Raw genomic sequence first — 18,093 nt, 5'->3', positions numbered from 1 at the left:
TTGAAGTCCAACCTTTAATTGTCTTGGTGTATTCATTACATTAGTAGATTTTTTTTATTCTGATTTTATTAAAACAGCAGTATTTTTTCTTATTTTGTTGTTTGTTTATCCTGACTCTCTTTAAGACTAATAATTTCATAACTCTGTTGGATTGTACTTCTCTGTGAGTTACATTATGTGATTATTTTGAGGTATATAAAATTTCACATGTGTATCTTCTGTTATTCATCTCCCTTTTTACCCCATCACACACACACATGCCAAATCACAGATTTCCCATACCAATTACATTTCTTAGAGCATTTCTTTTAGAATTACTTATACCTATTTGTTTTAATATCTTTGTATAATATAAAGCATCTTTGTTTTTTTATCATAGACTATGATCATATGTGTATTCCTGACCATAAGTAAGGCATCGTTTAGATGTAGTTCTTTCATTAAGGTTGTAGGCATCATAGTTTCATTTTTTGTCAGCAAACAGAAATAGCATTAATGCTACCAAGATTTATATTTTCACAAAAGTTTTATATAGATCAGCTAATTATAGATCATCTAAGAAAACACTATAAAATAGCATTTATGTTAGTATAAATACAAAGGCAAACAGTCCTGAAACTTCAAACTTGAAGAGAAAGGAAGTTGATTTCTTTTTCATTTAACCGTTCTACATATCCTAAGGGCATTAAAGATAGTCCTGATGATAATTTCACATTGGATATTTATAAAATTGGTTTCATCATAGTTAATGGATGAAATTAAGTGTAACTCCAGGAGAAATCAAAGTGGAAAAAAAACATCATTTTCCTGAAATGTTTCTACTTTGGAGTGATTTTTTTAAATGACATTGTTCCAGAAAAAAATTTTGTGTTCTTGCTGGCTCATTCTAAAACTGAACCCTTTGGATTGATTTGGCCTATGAAAGTGACATAAGCTCTCTTTACTTCCAGAAGGGTGCTAATAATAGGAAACACTTTTTTATGTATTTGATCAAAAGTGAATTTATTCACCTTTGATATATCTTTCATAGTTTTCCTTGATAATCCCCTCTGTTTTTTATTTTTGTTAATATAGACTTTTCTCTGAGTCTAATTTGTTGTCATATCTCTAAAGATTGTGAGCTTTTTGCTTTATTTGAATTTCCATAGTAGCTTCATAACACACACAAAAAAATGATTTATAGAAATTGCTAAGAATCTAAAAAGTATAATTTATTGATAACCATGCAGTAAAGATTTTCTTGGATTAAGTGTTCATTTGAAGATTGCCTGAGGGCAAAGAAGTGTTACTAGACAGAAGAATGAGTGAGCCTGGCTTAGCATGACACCTGTCTCCCCCTGCCCCCCCCCCCGCCCTCTTTATTTTTTATTGAAGTGTAGTTGAATTACATTGTTGTGATAATTACTGTTACACAGAAAAGTGACTCAGTTAAACATACATACACATTCTTTTTCATATTATTTTCCATTATGGCTTATCACAGGATGTTGAGTATAATTTTAACTGCTTAAAAAAAAAAACACTTTGTATTTTTAAAAATGCTTTATTTTATATGTAAAGAAATAATGGTATAGATCTAAAGTTGTCAAGGAAACTAACATCTTATTGGAGACTAAGTACTAATATTATTTAATAATAATAATGTCAGGAAGTGAACTTATAATAATTTTTTATAATTCCTTTCAACAGATCTCAAAGTTCTTTACCAACACTTACTACTCTCAAAAACCCTGACAAAATATCTCACTAGTCTCACATGGGAGACTTGTGATAAAGGGCATTATCCTTAGTTTGTAAGTAAATGCCAAAAAGAGCATAATGCTAACAGTTGATGATCTACAACAAAACCTAAATTCTTAACATAGAATCGGCCAACATTTTGTTTGTTCTTTTTTTTTTTTTTTTTTTCTCTTTGATTAGTTTAATTCATTGAAATACAGCAATTCTGAGAAAGTATTATCTACTTTTTAAATATAACATGGTGGTCTTTTATATAAGTTATAGTGAAAGACAAAAATTAGCAACTGTAATTGAAATGACAAGTTTGGGCAAGGAAAATAAAATTATTTGAAATAAATCTTCAGTTTAAGAGCATCTCTTGTGTGGAAGTAGTCCTTAGGAAGAATTACTGGTCTAGAGTTCACCTTTAATACAAATAAGTAGAAAATTACATTCACTAGACCATTTGATGTGGCTCCCAGAAACCTGTAGCCCCCCTCTTCAGGGTTGTAGAGAAGTGCCCACTGTCTGTTCCCATAAGGAAACCAAAGCCTTGTGTTCTTTGAGGAACTGATGTGACTAATTATTGTTTTATTTTTGCTTGGCAACCTAATTAAAAAACCATATAGAATATTGTTGCCAATTTATTTGCGTTCTTCTCCGATAGTTTAAACCTTTTATGATTTATATTTTTCCTAATTGTGATTTTCTTATTAATATTTTTCTATTGGGCTATGTGTATTTTCTATAATATCAGGACGTTTTGGTGGAATAGACAAGCATTTAATAAGTTGAAGTTCATGGTTGAGTTAGAGCTTTTGCTGTTTTAAAAGGAATGGGTGCCAGTTACCTATGGAGTTAGCACTGCAACTTTCTTTAGCACTCGAGTGTTTCTTTACATTTCTTTTTAATGCATTAAGACACTGGACTATTTGATATCTTAATCACCAGTAATAAAGGAAATTTTGTCTGTTAAATTTGCAGGTAAACCTTTGAAATGTGAGCCACTCTGGATTTGTTTCTTAGCATTTAAGATCCATTGAGTGTTTCTGTAAATTGCCTTTTTTCAGCTTCAACTGGATAACTAAAGAATAGACTTTTTCATTTGACTATTCTAAATATCTTGAGCATTAAGTAGCGTTTCTTTTCCACAAATATAACTTTGTACCTGATAATTTCTATGTTAAATATCAATTTCACATAGAAGACTAATAGTATGATATTAGACTGACACTAAGGGAGGCCTGACGTGCTGCGATTCATGGGGTCGCAAAGAGTCGGACGCGACTGAGCGACTGAACTGAAGAAACTTGCGTAGGCTTTGGTTGATTGATAATTTCTAAATTAAGTGGTTTATGGAATATCCATTAAAAATATATTGTCAAGTTATATATGTGTGTATTTGTATATGTGTATATGTATATATGAACGCACACACACACACACACACATATATATATATTGTTGAATATAGTTATGCCTGTTTATTTTAAATGAGTTTCCATATATAATACTGAATGGTCTTTTCTGATAGACCAAAAATAATTATTCCACAAACATTTTTTTCACTGTCATTTGCCAATAGGAGTATTAAGTTGAATACTGACTTGTTGAAATACTTTCTATAAAAGAATGTACTCAAGAAATATGTGATTAATGATGAACTCTATATATAAAAAGTCATTGGGAAAGCATAATTTACTTTATGTAATTCCTCTTTAACATGAAAAAATTATTCAGAATATGCTTTTACTCCCTATATGAGCCTAGGCCCTTTAAATGATATTTTGTCTTAATCGGGTTAGTTTACATGAAAAGCCAGCTTTTTTGCTCTGTTTAGTTCATTCTGTCCTAATATCGTAATTTGAATTTTTATGTGATTTATGAGGCTAATTGAATGAGCATAGTCAGAAGCTGTCATTCCCCTTTTCCTGCTGTTTTATTTATTTGACTTGACTTTACACAATGGAAATAAATTGATGGTATGCAAGTATTATAAACAAAAGTTTAAAATCAGTGATATGTCAAAGACCTAGCTCAAATACACAACCCTATTTGGCCCATCAAGAAAGTCCCCATAAGCCTTATAAAGGAATTAGAACCCAATCACTTTTATAAGCCTTTGTGATTTATAAGTAAAGGGTATAAATGTTTGAAAAGTTCATCATTCTGATATAAACACTTTGATATGATAAAGAACTATGAATTATGTCATTTCAAAGGATTCTGAAATCATGCCACACAGAGTATATAGGAATCTCATTTCTTAAATGAAATTATATTTTAGTAAGGACAGAAAAAGTTAACATTTAAAGAACTAATAAAGTAAAAATGTATATAAATAGGTTTGATAAAATTCTTGAGTCAGGGCTCACAGAGCAAAAGCAGGAGAAAAGGCCGATGGGTTTAATAAGTATTCCTTGAAGAGGTAAGGAGTTACTAGGGTCAAGTTCATAAAACCAATAGCATATTTTAAAATCTTGTGTGTATTTGTTAAAATTGAATATTAGAAGATACTGCCTTTCCATAATACTAGTAATTAGAATGTAAAATTATCTTACATTTATCTATAAGCACTTTGTCCTATAGAGAATATTTTCTAATTAAAAAGAGATGCTTGGTATGCTCTGCTTTTTCTTTTCATAGCTGGCACTTTATGTGCTTTCATTCCTGGAACCCAAAGACCTGCTACAGGCGGCTCAGACTTGCCGCTACTGGAGAATTTTGGCTGAAGACAACCTTCTCTGGAGAGAAAAATGCAAAGAAGAGGGTAAGGTTCAAAATCACAGAGAGAAAATGTTTGTGGTTTGAAAAAGCAGAGTGATTCTGAAAACAAAACACAACAAAAAAATAGGAAGTTTTATGTGCTTGTAGGATAAAGTGGTGGATCAATTTAAAAAACAACTTTGGCAGCCTAACAAGGAATCAAGACTGCATCTTCATTTACATTCACCGACATATATTAAATCCACAGGTTATTCCACATGTTCAGATGAGCCAAATCTTGGCACTAACCCCTTTAATGAACACTGTAACTAACAGTGAATGTATCTGATTTGCCTCCTAGTCTCCAGTAGAATTAATAAACAGTGAGAAAGTCAAGATGAAGACAATATAAACATAACCCCCAAATTAAATTAGCGGTTACATACTCAAATTATAGTCTATTCATTTCTTCCACAAATATTTATTAAACACCTCCTATGTGCTAGATCACTCTCATAATCTCCCCACCATGGAGCTTGTGTTCTGAGACTTGTTAACAAAAAAAAAACAAATCCCCTTTCTTACTAGTAGAATAGGTATCATGCATATTAATTCAAGAAAGAGCACGTTTTTTCCAGCAGGCATCTAGAAAAATATTATTTTTGAAAAAAACTATGCTAAAATATTATTTGCCTTCAACAAGCAAACTTTTTAAGAAAGAATCATAGAGGGTAAGACAGATGTGCTGCCTGTTCTCTTGCACCTCATGGAGATCATAGTGGATTGGGCAGCATTGATGGCTAGTGAAGCTGGGAGGTGAAGATCCAGAATCCTTGGTTCCTCATCCTGCCTCTGCCCTGTCTGTGGCTTGGACTGATCAGGAAACCCTTCCTTCTCAAGTCATCATAAAGTAGGATTAATTATGCTTGCTTTACTTTCTCTCATAGAATCATTGTTTTAATGACCTTTTTAAAAATTGTGATAATTTATGCATAAAATAGAATTTATCACTTTCACCATTTTCAAGTATACATTGCAGTGGCATTAAGTACATTGACATTGCACTTGGTCATGCAGCCATCGCAACCATCCATCGCCAGAACTTGATCATCTTCCCCGGCTGCAGCTCCGTATGCATTTAACAGTAACTCCTTATTCTCCTCCTCACAGCCCTGGAAACCACCATTTTGTTTTCTGTCTGTATACATTTGACTGCTCTAGGGACCTCATGTAAATATAATCATAACAATAGTTGTCTTTTTGTGACTGTCTTATTTCACTTAGCTTAATGTCTTAAAGATTTGTCCAAATGTGTCAGAATTTCCTCCTTTCTTAAGGCTAAACATTCCATTGTATGTATATACCACTTTTTTTTCTCCATTTATCCATCAGTGGTCACTGGGTTGCTTCCACCTCTTGGCTGTTATAAAGAATGATGGTGGGAATGTGGGTAGACAAATAACTATTCAAGTCCCTACTTCCAGTTCTTTTGGGTGTTGTATCCAGGGTGAAATTGCTGGGTCATGTCACAATTTTATGTTTATTTTGAAGAATCGCTATACTGTTCTCCATGACAGCTACATCATTTTACATTCCCACAAGCATTGTCCAAAAGGGTTCCAATTTATGCACATCCTCACCAACATTTTTTAGAATTATTCTAAGAGAGAAATTAAATAGTCTATATACACCATGCCAGAATTATTCTAAGAGAGAAATTAAATAATCAGTATACACCATGCCATACAGAATGCAAAATTTACATGATTGTTTTGTCATAACAGTGTTCTGCGTTTCAGTGGTTTTGAGCATTGGAGAAGATGAAATACATTAGAAAATGTGTAATTTGTATCATTGATAAAGGCAGTTACACTCTTTAAATGTTCCGAATTTCAGGTATTGATGAACCGTTGCACATCAAGAGAAGAAAAGTAATAAAGCCAGGTTTCATACATAGTCCGTGGAAAAGCGCATACATCAGACAGCACAGGATCGATACTAACTGGCGGCGGGGAGAACTCAAGTCTCCTAAGGTAACCAGGCAGGGCGCCTCCATACCAGGGCGTCCATCGGCGTTACTAGCGCACAGGGTGCTCACTGCCCGCCCGCGGTGGGAGTGGACGGCCCGTCTTCTGTAGGAGGAAGACTGTGTGTTTCTAAAACAACAGAAAGTGTAGCTGACAGTGCTCCTATTTACTAACTTCTCTCTGGTCTGACAACTAACTGTACTTTGTACTTGAATAAAATTGATGACTAATTATACTTGAATAAAAGATGAGTTGATTCACCTGTTCTATCTATTGCATGTCAATGAAAATTTCTGAATATTCTGTTGAATTTTGTGTCATACTTATACCTAAAAGTTTGTTCCCTGTCTGACCAAGCATGATTTTTTGAGGAATGCCCATGTTTGGGGGGCTTGTTTGGTAGCTTTTGTGTGTTTTAATTTTATAAATTTAAGTCTAATTCTGATTTTCTGCCTTATACCATTTCAAGTATATAAAGAATGGCCATAATGCTTGAAATTCTTGGCTGTATTTTTTTAACTGAATTAAAAGCGATTTGGGGAGACGTTTGTCTCCATACATACATGTTATGACAGACTTTTTTGTTAAGTTGGAAAGGTTGGTGAGTATTGTCTTTCCGCTTAGTAGGTGCTTTTGTTTTTTTGTGTCAAAATTGCACGGCTGAAGTGCATATTCTTTTGGTTTGGAAAGATAAAATAGACGGCATAAGAGACATGTGTGTTCAAACCATCTTTATGAGGTTTTGATTGATTTTAGTAGTTGATGTCTCATGTATAGGTAGTAGAATATGGAAACAATGAAATGTTTAATACTTGATTCATCTACCAAGAAGGATACTTCATATTTTATATAAATTTTTATTCTAGAAGTAGACTATGCATTCCTGTTGCTATTTATGGCCTCCGTTTTCTTTTCACCAGTATTTAACATATTTCCCATCTGCACATCTATGTTGTAGGTGCTGAAAGGACATGATGATCATGTGATCACATGCTTACAGTTTTGTGGTAACCGAATAGTTAGTGGTTCTGATGACAACACTTTAAAAGTTTGGTCAGCAGTCACAGGCAAAGTAAGTTGACTTCTTTCTGCACTTCATAAAGTCACTATTTGGTACATATCTTTGCAAGGATCAACCAGTGAGATGAAAGCAAAGATTCATTTTTGACTCTAGCTTAGTTTGATAGCAAGTATAAGAGCTTCTAATTTAGCTTTTTCCTTGGCATGAAAATGATGTTGCTCATGGTAGGGATGTCATTAGTTTCTTCTTCATTTGAATAGTTGGTCTATCTTTGTAACTTAGGTTAAGATTTTACAGATGTGGTGGTGTGGGGTTTTGTTTTTTTTTCTGGCCTAATTTTTCCCACTTTTATTAACCATCTAAGTTATATCTCCTTCCATTTTAATTTTTTTCAAAAATATGATTGAGGGGTATTTTTCCTTTTAAATTTTGTTGATAACCTAACTATAGTTTAAAAGTTAAATAAATCATGTTAATTTTGATTTATCTCAAACCCTATAAGGTAGAAGTTAAAGCGGGCTATTTAGTTAAATGAGTTTGAAGAAAACAAAGCAGTCCAGGCTCACTGCACATAATGTTATTCTTTAAAGATTCTCTTCTGAAGACTTACTTTTATCTGTCCAATGGAAAATATTTCCGTGAATTAAGTAGTTGACCACCTTAAAAATAATAGAAGAAAGTGTTGGCAGGGGGAAAATCTATGTTTTAAAATGTTGATTCTTGGACAAAAATCTTCTAAATATTCCAAGTCAGATGTTACAGTTTTTAAAAACAGTTTTCATATTTCCATAGTGTAATATTAGTCTTGGATTTATTTCAGAGTTTTAATGTCTGTCTTTACTTGTCTAGAAGTACCTTGCCTGGCTCCTAACTACTGCCTTGGGGCAGATTCAGATGAAATGTGGTATGTAGCCACACCCAACCCTGTTGGCATTCTTTCGTTGAATCCATTCCCATGGAAGAAACCAAGTTGCAATTTTAGTATTATTATCAAAGAGGCCAGGCCAGAGCTGTCATACTTTAGCCAGAAAGGTTTACTTTCTACATCCGTTCTCCTAAATTATGTGTGTGTGTATAAAATGCAGTGCTGCCAAATAAACAAAGCAAACAAAATAGTGATGGGATCTTGTTATATTGGTGTAAAAATTATTTTCTGATATGCTAGACTTTCCAATTGAGTAAATAACTTTAATCCAGATTTTAATGAGCTACTGAAATGTTATTTACATTGTTTTTCTTTCTACCTCAAAGTAATCATCTTAAGTGTTTTTGCAGTGTCTGAGGACATTAGTGGGACACACAGGTGGAGTATGGTCATCACAGATGAGAGACAATATCATCATTAGTGGATCCACAGATCGGACTCTCAAAGTGTGGAACGCAGAGACGGGAGAATGTATACACACCTTATATGGTCATACTTCCACTGTGCGTTGTATGCATCTCCATGAAAAAAGGTAGGGGAAATCCTGTAGAACTTGGGAATTCTTCCTCTGTTACTTGTGAACTTGGGGCCTGTTGTGCAGAGTTCGGTTGTATAGTACTGTGTCTAGTAGAGGGTGAGTACTAATGTGCTCTTAAATTAGACTTTAATTATTCAGCTTCAGATGTTTCTCTGCTAGGAAAGCAGTGGGGTATTGCCTTAAAATCGGGCAGTTGTCATTAAGTCTCCTTCCTCATTTAATGGTATTGTTGGCTTCCACTTTGAAACGCCTTGTTCTGTGATCTTGACTAATACCTTAGACTTTATTGTTCTAAATCTTTGATGACTCATCATGTTAAAAAAAATATTTGGGGTGGGAGGATATATTTTTGTTGGGAGGACAAATTCAGTTATTCAGGCTTCAAGCCTCTGAGTCTCTGTAGTTACCCGCCCACCACCACCCCGCCCCCGCATTGTCTCCCCTATGTCCGGACAAAAGCTGAGTGAGGCTGTGGGTTTTAACTTATTGTCATTACCTGTCACCTGAACTGGTGACTGAGCTTTCATATCGGGTCACCTTGCACACAGCTGGCAGAGAACCTCCTCTGATCATGGTAGGACCACGAGCTTTTGGGAGCCTTCTGTTGCACACTAAATTAAGGAAGAAATCCAGTTTTCAGGATAATAGCTTCAGCCAAACTGGACTGGTAGCCTTTTTCTTCTCAGCATCTTTGCTGTTGCTTTTATTTCCTGCTACAGAGCCCTCCTATTAAAAGTCCTTTTTGTTTTCCATTGGCGTGTCTTCATGGTACTCCTGTTAGACTGATGTAATTTCTACCTATTTTGTCAGAAAAAGTCTCTCTGAAGGGTCCTTACAGTGAATCCACTCCAGTTTTTGCTGTTCGTTCTGTCCATGGCATTCTTTATTAAGAACCATTACATTAAACTTATTTCACTCTAGGTTTGTAATACATGAAGAAAAGTGCCTTTTTCACTTGTAACTTGCATCTACTTTGAACAGTGTGCTCTACTATTAAAATTGGGGGAGTTGGTGTCAAGAGACCTTGCATTTCAGTTTTCAGTATGTTCTGACTTAAATGCCTCAGTGCTTCCATTTTCTACTCTTCCAAACATGGAAAGTGGACTTTCTTTCTCTCTTAGGAATAACATTAAAGACACCTGAGTTTTCAACTCTCCTTTGTAATCCAAAGGTGATTACAGTATTTGTATCACTCTTGTTTTCGGAAGAGTATCACTTTAATAATCTTGGGTCAAAATTTTAAGGGATTTCTGTTGCTTCTACATGTGTATCTTCTAAAATCTGTGTATCTTAATGCCCTCGTAGCCAATTGAATATTTTTAAATGTAAGCATAAGCAACCTTTGTTTGAGGACATACTTAAAACTTGTTAATTTAACCAGAGTATATGGTGTAAAGCACATATCTTTAGCAGTTTAAATTCCAAATTCTGGCTTGTTTTGTTGAGATACTTCTATTGAATTTTTTCTCTAGTCATAAAGGGAATGTGTGTTCATATTAAAATTTGGGGAAATGGGAGAAAGAATAAAGAAAAAATTTTAATTTTTCAAAATATTAATACTACCACCTATTAACATTCTATACATACTACCCACACTGGCATCTTATTTCTAAAATCAAGATCTTGTATGTATTTAGAACTCGCCACATGTTCTGCTAATTTTTTATCTTCATCTTCCTTTGCTTCATCTTCGTTGTATCTAACTATAATATAGTAGTTTTCAAACCGCAGGAGCGCCAAGGTGCTTCTGGGTCCCTCATAGGTGGGGGAACCAAACAGGCAGAATCCAAGGCTTTCCAACTTCCCATCCCAAACAAAGTAACTCAGCTTTCATGTGTTTATATACTGAGGTTTGACATAGCATGTATTTATTTTGAAAACAGGTGGTTTCTGCTTAAGAAAAAGAAAAGAAGTTTTAATGACCACTGACTTTTTATGTATTGTTTTCCTATGATTTTAAATTCTCATATATTTTTTTCTGTTATACCCACAGAGTTGTTAGCGGTTCTCGAGATGCCACCCTTAGGGTTTGGGATATTGAGACAGGCCAGTGTTTACATGTGTTGATGGGTCACGTAGCAGCAGTCCGCTGTGTTCAGTATGATGGCAGGAGGGTTGTGAGTGGAGCGTATGACTTCATGGTGAAGGTGTGGGACCCAGAGACAGAGACCTGTCTGCACACGCTGCAGGGCCACACCAACAGGGTCTACTCACTACAGGTAAGAGACCTCGCGCTCTCGCTCCTGCGGTGCTCTCGTAATGAGTCATCATACTGTCTCATTCAGTAATTGCCAAATTACTGATCCAGTACAGCCCAGAAACAGATGAATTATTCTGCTGTTTACATTTACTTTAAAATTGGCACGAAGAACGCTTGCATTTTGAAATTATTTAAATGATTTGTTTCCATTTTTCTATGATTCATTTTCCTCTAAAATCAAATATTGGTCTTGGAACCTGAGATTTGGGGGCCCTAAGTTTTCCCGTGTTAGTTAATGGGGAGATACTCTCATAGGAAAATAACCTGGACTTAAATAAACTCCTTAGCCCAGGATTAATTTGGCCGGAAGCTGCCCCTTTGCCTTGATAGCTGGAGGTTGATGGAGCATGTAATTGTGATTCTGTCCCCATTCACAGTGGAAGTGGGGCTTCTGCACAGAGCTGCTCTGCACTCACAGGGCTGCCGGGTTGTGGTCATAAAGGAGGAAATTTGTCTTAAACGTTTTTTATTTGTTTTTGTTTGAGCCTGATATCCTAGAATAGACTGCCATATTTTGACATAAACAACTCGATTATTAGCAGGTTTAAAAAATACATCTTGTTTTGTTTCCTGAAAGACAGCATGTTCAATTAAAAAATACAGTTGACTCTTGAACACTGTAGGAGTCAGAGGCACCACCCCCCACCACCACTCCAGTCAAAAATCCTCGCATAGCTTTACACTTGGCCCTCAATGTCCGCAGTTCCACATCCAAGAGTCCAGCCAACCTGGAACTGTGTAGTAACATAGTAGGTATCGAGTGAAAGAAATTTGTAAGTGTAGTGGACCCTTCCAGTTCAAACCCATGTTATGCTAGGGTCAGCTGTATTCCCTATTATTAATACTTATGTAGCTTGTTTACCAGTAACTGCCCACTAGTGATCAGCAAATTAGTACATGGGCCTAGGGCTCACAGTTCTGTCCTTGGAGTATTTGTTTCTTCATGGGATTATGTCTATGTCGTGAAATATTGACATAAAATAAAGATGTCTGTTAACTTAGAAAAGGTTATTAATTTGGAGGAGAGGGAATTGGCTATGGTTGTCTGTATGTTCTGTGACATGTTCAGAACCTTAATGAATATAATAACCTCATTTAAATAAACCCTTACATTGAGAAAATAGGTAGGAACTTTATTATTGATCTGGGAATTGGTAGATATTTGTTGACTTTTGGTCTAGCTGGGAAGTTGGAGAAGAGGTGCTGTAGATAGTTTGCTTTTGTTATCAAAATGCCACCACTTCTAATTCTAGACTAATTATCTGTTGGCACATTTCCTAACTAGCATTAGGTTCCTGTAAATGAAATTTTTATTTTACATCCAGTTTAATGGAACTTACTTTGAAGTATCATGAAAGTTGTCTCTAGCTCTTTTCGTGCCATAGATGTGGATAAGCGCACCCTGTATCATAAACCACATCAGTAGTTTCAACTTCTGTTGGGAAGTAAAACTCAAATGGCAGTCCATATCGAATCATTCATAATATGTAGCTACTGAGAGTGGCCAGATGGTCTGACAATAATATGTTCATTGTGCTTCTTTAAAAATTGTTTCTGCATCTAGTTTGAAGCCACTGCTCATAAAAAATTCACATTTCTGATAGAAGTTTCTGAGAACATGCACTGGAGAGTTGCTTGGTTGCGTGCAGTTTATCCTGGTACCTCATTTTGTACCTGGCATTATCTGTTTCTCGTGCTTTGCTCCCCTCCCTTTTTAGGATTAAGGTCAATAGATAATATCAAGAATATCTACACTTGTAGTCTAATAAACTGTGTCTGTTGTAGTTTGATGGCATCCATGTGGTGAGTGGATCTCTTGACACATCGATCCGCGTCTGGGATGTGGAGACGGGGAACTGCATTCACACGTTGACGGGACACCAGTCGTTAACAAGTGGCATGGAGCTCAAAGACAACATCCTTGTCTCTGGGAATGCAGATTCTACAGTTAAAATCTGGGATATCAAAACAGGACAGTGTTTACAAACATTGCAAGGTAAATGCTGGCTACCCACCTTTAGTTGCATTCCTTAGAAATAAGAGAGTTGGTCAAAAGAGAAATGTGGAACTTTTGTGTCACAGAATGATTAACCTCATACAGAATGAACACTGATTTTGGATAAGTTTATGAGCATTTCTACTCTGAACTGACAGAACTAGGCTGCCCTAAGAAAGTGTTTTAAATTTTGTTTTTAATATAAAAGTGTTTAATCACTTCCTACATGTATGGTTAACTCTACCTAACCTGAAAGAACAATGTGAAGAGAGATCTTAGCTGTATCACAGAAGCAGCATGCTCGTTTTATTTGTTGAGTGATCATTTATTTTGAATTTGTAGTCCAATTTTAAATTAAAGAGTTGCCTTATTGGGGGGGAGAAGCCTCTCTAATCTGATAGGAAATTGCTTTGGCCTTGACTTAGACCCTTAAACATCTGCTTAAGTAGGATGGGAGGGCATCACGGTGCCCACTCAACTAGAGGGGGAAACGTCTGAAAGCCACTAGCACTAAATGAGGCGCGACGCTGTTAACTTCTTCTGTTGTGACTAACTGCTTTTTATTGGTCAGAGCCCTTCGGAAGTGTTAGTTTTCAGTGAGACCGTCTGGTAGGTGGTACTGCATTTTTCTCATTGACAATTTTTGTCTCTTTCTCAGTTTTGGAATAGGGTTCATTCAGCCTTTTGCCCCTGATTGGTCAGTTCAGAGTGGTAGGGTCATAGAGTTGATGGTCCACAAGCAGAATATGGCCTTCTTCAGCACAACCAGAACACACGATGTATGCCTGGTAGTGAACCTTGCTTCCTGAGAGACAGAACCCTCAAGACTAACGTTTCAGTTACAAGTAGCTACCAGATTTTCCTACATCCCTGCTGATTCTAAAACACTCAGAATGCAGTTTCTAAATGTGCAGTGTTTTGAATATTTCATTTATTGTGTGTTCCAATGTAGATTCCACAAATTACAATCTAGCTGACCCGAAACCATGATTTCTAACCAGTAATGAAATTCCTTTGGTTTTGCCTAGGTCCCAACAAGCATCAGAGCGCTGTGACCTGTTTACAGTTCAACAAGAACTTTGTCATTACCAGCTCAGATGATGGAACTGTAAAACTGTGGGACTTGAAAACGGGTGAATTTATTCGCAACCTAGTCACATTGGAGAGTGGGGGGAGCGGGGGAGTTGTGTGGCGGATCAGAGCCTCGAACACAAAGCTGGTGTGTGCCGTCGGGAGTCGCAACGGGACGGAGGAAACCAAGCTGCTGGTGCTGGATTTTGATGTGGACATGAAGTGAGGAGCAGGAAAGGGGGCGTCGTCCCCACTCGTAGGCGACGGACTCCCTGCCCTTCCCCCTGCAAAAGAAAAAAAAAAGAAAAAAGAAAAAATATCCCTTGTTCTCAGTGGTGCAGGATGTTGGCTTGGGGCAACAGAGCGACAAGACCTACAGACGCAGAAGGAAAAGAGGAAGCGAAGACAAACCGCAACTGACAAGAGAGGCGCCTGCCGGCTCTTCCCGGAAGAGGCTTCACTTTGGACTGAGGGCAGCTTTGCAACACGAGACTTTCGAAATCAAACCAGGTGCAATTATTTCTTTATTTTCTTCTCCAGTGGTCGCTGGGCAGCGTTACTGCTGAGACGTCGTTACAGATTCGCTGGCCTGTTCTCTTACCACTGAGACCTAGAAAGAAGCTGCAATAAGACCCACACAGTACCGGTGGACTGTCTCACCGAGAGCATCTGAAACAAAAAAAGTTATTTTTCTGGAGTGGAAAAGCTAAAAAGGAAAAAAATTACTGTGAATTGTTTTTGTACAGTTATCATGAAAAGCTTTTTTTTTTTTTTTTTTTTTTGCCAAACCATTGCCAATGTCAATCAATCACAGTATTAGCCTCTGTTAATCTATTCCTGTCGCTTCCACATACACTCTTTAATGCCTATGTTGCTCAAAGGTGGCAAGTTGTCCTGGGTTCTGTGAGTCCCGAGATGGATTTAATTCTTGATGCTGGTGCTAGAGGTAGGTCTTCAAATATGGGATCGTGTCCCACCCCTGTACTGTACTCCCAGTGGCCAAACTTATTTATGCTGCTAAATGAAAGAAAGAAAAAAAAAGCAAATTATTTTTTTTTATTTTTTTTCTGCTGTGACGTTTTAGTCCCAGACTGAATTCCAAATTTGCTCTAGTTTGGTTACGGAAAAAAAAAAAAAGACTTTTTGCCGCTGAAACTTGAGCCATCTGTGCCTCTAAGAGGCTGAGCATGGGAGAGTTTCAGGAAATAAAGAGTGACGTTTGCCTGCAAGTAAAGAATCGAGAGTGTGTGCAAAGCTTATTTTCTTTTATCTGGGCAAAAATTAAAACACATTCCTTGGAACAGAGCTGTTGCCGCCTGTTCTGCGGAGAAACTTTTCTTTTTGAGGGCTGTGGTGAATGGATGAACGTACATAGTAAAACTGACAAAATATTTTAAAAATATATAAAACACAAAATTAAAATAAAGTTGCTGGTCAGTCTTAGTGTCTTACAGTATTTGGGAAAACAACTGTTACAGTTTTATTGCTCTGAGTAACTGACAAAGCAGAAACCATCCAGTTTTTGTAGTAAAGGCGTCACGTGCAAACAAGCGAAATGAATGGAAAAGTCAAATGGTTTGCCTCATTTTCCAGGAGCCACAACTCAAGCTGAACTGTGAAAGTGGTTTAACACTGTATCCTAGTGATCTTTTTTTTTTCCTCCTCCTGTTTATTTTTTGTTTGTTTTATTTATAGTCTGATTTAAAACAATCAGATTCAAGTGGTTAATTTTAGTTATGTAACAACCTGACATGATGGAGGAAAACAACCTTTAAAGGGATTGTGTCTATGGTTTGATTCACTTAGAAATTTTATTTTCTTATAACTTAAGTGCAATAAAATGTGTTTTTTCATGTTAGTATGCCTGTTTCTTCTACTGAGGTGGTAACACTTCATTATCAATATTTAGGGTTTGTCTCTAACAGATCAAAGAGCAGAACCCTGATTTCTTTGATCCCTTGTGTGTTTTCTGCAGCCAGAGGGAGAGCAGGGACCACGGGGAGCAGCTTGTATCTCTCCCACAGACAGGCTGCCCGCGAAGACGTGCCTCTGAGCACACCTCTAGTGCGCGGGGGTGAACACACGTGAAACCTGGCCCCTCACAGAGCCACCAGACTCCTGTGTGGTAGTTACATCTAGGATTCCTGTGAAAAGTTCATTGTTAAAGTCCGACCACATGTCGACCGCTTACCAGGAACTTTGCATACACATCTCTCAGAAGCCCCCACACTCCTTAGGCAGCACTCTCCCCACTTCACAGATGAGGGCAGAACTGGGGCTCACACGGGGTAGGGGTTTGTCAGGAGTCAGGTACTGGGCCAAGCACCAGGACTCACACCCATGCCCTTTAAGGAAAAAGAAACCTGGAGTTTCAGCAGACTAAAGCGAGGTTTTAGGGATGAGGGGGCATTTTTGTGGTACTTTTAGACTCTTTTGTCACTGCTTTACTGAATAAGCCTAGCATTTTAACAGTAAGTGAAAAAAAAATGAGGTTCGGTTACTGCAATTACATAGCCATGGCAGGTTTCTGCCATGGGTGTATCTCCAGGAATCCCAGCTAGCCAGGCCTGAGATGCACATCAGAAAGCTGACAAATACAGATGCTACTTAGAGAATACAGTTCTTACAGTCACAAAGTATGTGTTCTTTACTCCTAGGGCAGCAGTGCTTGGGCCTCACTTTCCCAAAGCTACTGAATCAGAACATCTGGGAATGAATGGGACCCAAGAATTGCATTTAAACTAGCTCACAAGGTGGGTTGTGAACACAACTTGGAGAACCGCTGCTCTAGTTATCTGGTATATTAGTCCCCAACACATTACAGGCACGAGAACATCAGAGAGAAGTGACAGGATAAGGGAAAAGATAGAAAAACCACATGGTTAACACCCATGGCAAAAATCACGTTAGGCTTGAGGTGGAGATGAGCAGCCCAGCCATGGCATAGCCCAGAGCCACAGCTGCTGTTCACACAGACCACTCCGTGATCAAGAAGTTGTGATTCTGCTTGGTAGTCCTGAAGCTGCTTGATTTTTCCTAATGTAAATGTGGTTTGACTCAATACAATTGAAGCACAACATCATCTATAAAAATGAATGTGCATTATAGGATAGAATGAGTTCACAAATAGGTCTGACTCCAAAGCCCAGTTCTGTCTGGATTCAGGACCTTCATCAGATCACTTGACCTCGCGTCTCATCTTCTAGGAGGCAGAGAATCCCACCTCCTAAGGTTATTGTAGGGATTAAATGGAATGTTACAAAGCATACCAATGGCACTAAGTGGTAGCTACTCTTACAACTTTAAGAAAAGAGACCCAGATAATTCTATCTTGCTATATTTGGGAGCAGTTGAATGTATTTGTGACTCATTCAGGTATGTAATAAAAATAGCATTTCTCTATATATAGCAATTTACTTTTTTTTAAAAGCGGAGTCACATAAATTTCTCATTGAGTCTTACAGAAACCTTGTAAAAGGCAAATATGGAGCTCTTGTATATACTTAGGTGTTCATTAAATTTTATTTATGAATAAATGAATAATCTTCATTACAGTGAATCTGTTCCAGGAAACGGAAAATCTTGACCGCATCCTAAAGGAATTAAAATAAGAAAGGTCATAAAGGGAGCCCTGCTTGTGGCCTCCTTAATGAAGAAATTCACCACCTTATATAACTGTGAATTTTCAATTGTTTATACCAGAAGAGAGGCAGCCCCCAAATTTAGATGTGATAAGTTCCCAAAGATCAAACAATGCCTGAAACTAAAACTAAAATTAGGACACAGAGTAACCCATTAATGCCCAGAGCAGGTGCTCTGTAAGTTTGTGG

The 18,093-nt window shown here is 37.0% G+C and overlaps 1 protein-coding gene across 5 annotated transcripts in view; it reads left to right on the top strand.

The window, feature by feature from the left end:
- Positions 1 to 16,121, top strand: part of FBXW7 (F-box and WD repeat domain containing 7) — a 216,192-nt gene extending 200,071 nt beyond the window's left edge. For all 5 annotated transcript variants that reach the window (XM_065903946.1, XM_065903947.1, XM_065903945.1 and 2 more), the window contains 7 exons: positions 4,366 to 4,489; positions 6,322 to 6,458; positions 7,411 to 7,524; positions 8,749 to 8,930; positions 10,930 to 11,155; positions 12,982 to 13,192; positions 14,221 to 16,121. In XM_065903946.1, the coding sequence (XP_065760018.1) occupies positions 4,366 to 4,489; positions 6,322 to 6,458; positions 7,411 to 7,524; positions 8,749 to 8,930; positions 10,930 to 11,155; positions 12,982 to 13,192; positions 14,221 to 14,489 (1,263 nt within the window). In that variant the 3' untranslated portion in view covers positions 14,490 to 16,121. The remainder of the gene's footprint in view (positions 1 to 4,365; positions 4,490 to 6,321; positions 6,459 to 7,410; positions 7,525 to 8,748; positions 8,931 to 10,929; positions 11,156 to 12,981; positions 13,193 to 14,220) is intronic.
- The last annotated feature ends 1,972 nt before the right edge of the window (positions 16,122 to 18,093 follow it).

This window comes from Muntiacus reevesi, chromosome 13 (genome assembly GCF_963930625.1).
Source record: "Muntiacus reevesi chromosome 13, mMunRee1.1, whole genome shotgun sequence".
Classification (NCBI taxonomy): domain Eukaryota; kingdom Metazoa; phylum Chordata; class Mammalia; order Artiodactyla; family Cervidae; genus Muntiacus; species Muntiacus reevesi.
Note: the sequence above shows the minus strand (reverse complement) of the source record. Positions and strands in the feature narration are given on the sequence as shown.